This window comes from Musca domestica, unplaced genomic scaffold, assembly GCF_030504385.1.
Source record: "Musca domestica strain aabys unplaced genomic scaffold, Musca_domestica.polishedcontigs.V.1.1 14, whole genome shotgun sequence".
In the NCBI taxonomy this organism is placed as follows: Eukaryota; Metazoa; Arthropoda; class Insecta; order Diptera; family Muscidae; genus Musca; species Musca domestica.
In genome coordinates, this window is record NW_026712192.1 from 1,573,225 (window position 1) to 1,576,671 (window position 3,447).

Below are 3,447 nucleotides of genomic sequence, written 5' to 3' on the forward strand. Positions count from 1 at the left end.
ACGAAGACGTGGACCTACATATCCCATTTTTAATACCAAAAGTCCTGCAAACAGACAGTTTTTAGACAAAACCGTGGAAAAATGTGGCAAACATCATCAAAAACATCGGGAGGCACGGTTATATGGCGGATATACCTTATTTTAAACAAGAGGTTCTTTTATCATACAATGGTACGTATTAATTTAACAACCTCCAATCTCTTGGAAACCTGAGACCACATACATAATTATAAACTTCAGACAAATCGATGGAAATGTGGATAAAAACATGGAAGGTTGGACCTATTTCAATCTCCAAATTCCAACTTTGAAAAAATTCTGTTGAAAAGTGTTTCCAAAATCGGCCATATAGCGAATATGTAGGGGAACATTATATGCTGGCTATACAAAAATGTGGACCTTTTCAGATCTTTCTGAGAAGATGGACCTATTTCGAAGTCCAAATGCCAACATTGAGAAAATTCCGCACAAATATATATAGTGGCATTACTACTTGCAGAAGTCACTCCACTTTTTATTTTAGGGGATTCCTCTTCCACGTCATTTAATATTGGATGCAAATTAAATTTCACCACTTCAAAACAAGAACCACAAACATAACAAACGTTGTTTTGATTTTATTTAACAAGTTCACGAAAATACGAACAACAACAACAATAATTATTATTCTAAATATAATTGTTATCAGCACCAATGCGTCAAGGGGGTATTAACTGACCTAACATGCGCCCGTGCCTCTGCTATAGAAACACAAGTGATTGAGAAAATCATGGGCAAGAGGTTCACTCAATTAAAGAGATAATAACAGATCGAGAGAGAGAGGGGGAAAGAGAGAAAGAGAAGACAAACTGAGAGATAATGGAAAACAAATATGAGTAATGCGTTGTTGCATTAATGCAAACGTTTATAAACGTTTTCCACCCGCAACACCAGAAGCATATCGGAAAAGAGAACATTGCGAATATTCTCGATAACAAATTTCACGAGTTGGGATCAAAAAAACACGAACAAATTTTAAAATTAAGCCCACCAGCCGTTTTATGTTCGGCCGGAATGATATAAAAGGCAAATGCCGGCAAAGCAACGCCATCAGTCAAGTGGAGTCATCCAATCGTCAGTGCAGAGCAAACCCGATAACGAGTCCATATTTACAATAAATATTTGCAAAACGATAATAAAAATTATTTCACAACAATAACAAATTCCTTAACGAATCAAAAAAAGAAAAAAAGAGAGAAACAATTAAACTCCTGTGGGAATCAGTGTTAATTTGAAATGTCTGATATCGAACATCAGGGCCATCCCCTTATGGACGACGAAGAACCGGTTGTAATGGAGTGTCCCGGTTGCGAAAAGGAGGTTGAGGCCAATCAAGAGGCTGATACCACTGTTCAAGAACCATCGAAGAAAGCCCAAAAACAATATATGAAAGCCATGAAGAAGGCATATAAGGCTCAGAAGATGTTGCAAAAGGCAATTGCGAAATTAGAAGGTGAAGTCGTTGCCAACGCTGAGGAAGACGGAAAGGACTCTAAGAAACATAAACGCCGTCATCGTTCATCATCGACGTCTTCGGGAACAAGTGATGGCACAAGTAGTGGAACTAGCAGTGGTACCAGTAGTGGCACCAGTTCTAGCTCCAGTGACAGTGAAGCGGAGCATGGCAAGAAAAAGAAATCGAAACATCACAAAACTAGATCCAGCTCTAGTTCGAGTTCTAGCTCATCTAGTTCCAGTTCCAGTGAAAGTGAAATGGAACATAAGTCGAAAAAGAAGTCAAAGCGCCATGGTCATCATAAGCACGGTCATCGTTCCCACCCACATCCTATGCCACCTTTCACACCATGGACACCATAAGCGTCACGTCAGCCGATCGCGTTCCCGTTCCCACTCCCGTGGACGTCATGGAGAGATGAAGAAACACCATGGACACCATAAGCGTCATGTAAGCCGTTCACGCTCCCGCTCTCATTCCCGTGGTCGCCAGTGCGAAATGAAGAAACACCATGGACATCATAAGCGTCATGTAAGCCGTTCACGCTCCCGCTCTCATTCCCGTGGTCGCCAGTGCGAAATAAAGAAACATCACGGACACCATAAGCGTCATGCCAGCCGCTCTCGTTCCCGTTCCCACTCTCGTGGACGCCAATGTGAACTGAAGAAACAGCACGGACACCATAAGCGTCATGCCAGCCGCTCTCGTTCCCGCTCCCACTCTCGTGGACGCCAATGTGAAATGAAGAAACACCATGGACATCATAAGCGTCATGCCAGCCGATCTCGTTCCCGTTCCCACTCTCGTGGACGCCAATGTGAAATGAAGAAACACCATGGACAACAGAGGCGTCATGTTAGCCGTTCTCATTCTCGTGGACCTTGTGATGAGAAGAAAAAGAACTGCCAAAAATTTTGCGTAACTGGTTGTGAAGGAAAAATGTTCGGAGAGAAGGTTTGCAAAAGGAGACAGGAAGGCAAAAAACACAAGAAGCATCATAAATTTGCGTCTACGTCAAGTTCTAGTTCCAGTAGCAGCAGCAGCAGTAGCTCTAGTGAAGATGAACGTAAACGTAAATGGAAAAAATCCAAAAAAGCCAACATAAAGGTGTCTTCGTCAAGTTCAAGCTCCAGTAGTAGCAGCAGCAGCAGTAGCTCTAGTGAAGATGAGTCACCCAGACAAAAGCAACAACCCCAATGGCCCCATCCCGGTATGATGTTTGGTCGTCATGGCAATCCCTCGATGATGAGTTTTCCTAGAATGTTTGGTCCCGGTGGCAACACTTTTATGATGCAACATCGTAATATGATGCACAGATGTCCATGGATGATGCGTAACCATGGCTTCGGTGGATGTCCCAGATTTCCTGGTGGCATGCCAAGATTTGGAGGTTTGTAATTAAAATTGAAACGATTGACAGTATTAATAATTATCCTTAACTATTATATATGTATATAAATTGCCAGTAAGCGAACAATTCGATTAAAAATGTAAAAAAAAAAAAATATAAAAAATTGCACCGTTATAAATAAAAACAGAAAAAAATAAACAAAAAATAAAAAACCGCACCAATTGAAAACAAATTTTATTCTGTGTTTTAATTTATTATTTTTGGATAAACCTTAAACTGAGCTAAATCCTTTAAGGATTAGTGAAAATTTGCTGCTCTTATTTAAAGCAGCAGTGCGAAATTCATGTACACAAATAAGGAAAAATTGGGTTGAAAGAGAATAATAAATTGCGAGAAAAATACAAACTGGTAAAGGCCGGACCGAACTTTTTATACCCTCCAGCATTCGTAAGGAACTTGAAAAATTAAAAAAAAAAAAATAAGTAAAAAACATTAAGTTCGACCGGGTTCGGCCCTCCTCCTTAGGGTAAATGAAATATTAGAACCCACTATGACCCACAAATACCAATTTTTAGACATATTCATGGGAAATGTGCCAAAA

At 40.3% G+C, this 3,447-nt stretch overlaps 1 protein-coding gene across 1 annotated transcript; it reads left to right on the top strand.

The window, feature by feature from the left end:
• Window positions 1–950: 950 nt before the first annotated feature.
• On the top strand, window positions 951–3,000 carry LOC101897095 (arginine/serine-rich coiled-coil protein 2-like). The gene is given in 2 exon segments (XM_059119081.1): window positions 951–1,837; window positions 1,839–3,000. Coding segments are annotated over 2 exon segments (1,617 nt in total). The 5' UTR covers window positions 951–1,275; the 3' UTR covers window positions 2,894–3,000.
• The last annotated feature ends 447 nt before the right edge of the window (window positions 3,001–3,447 follow it).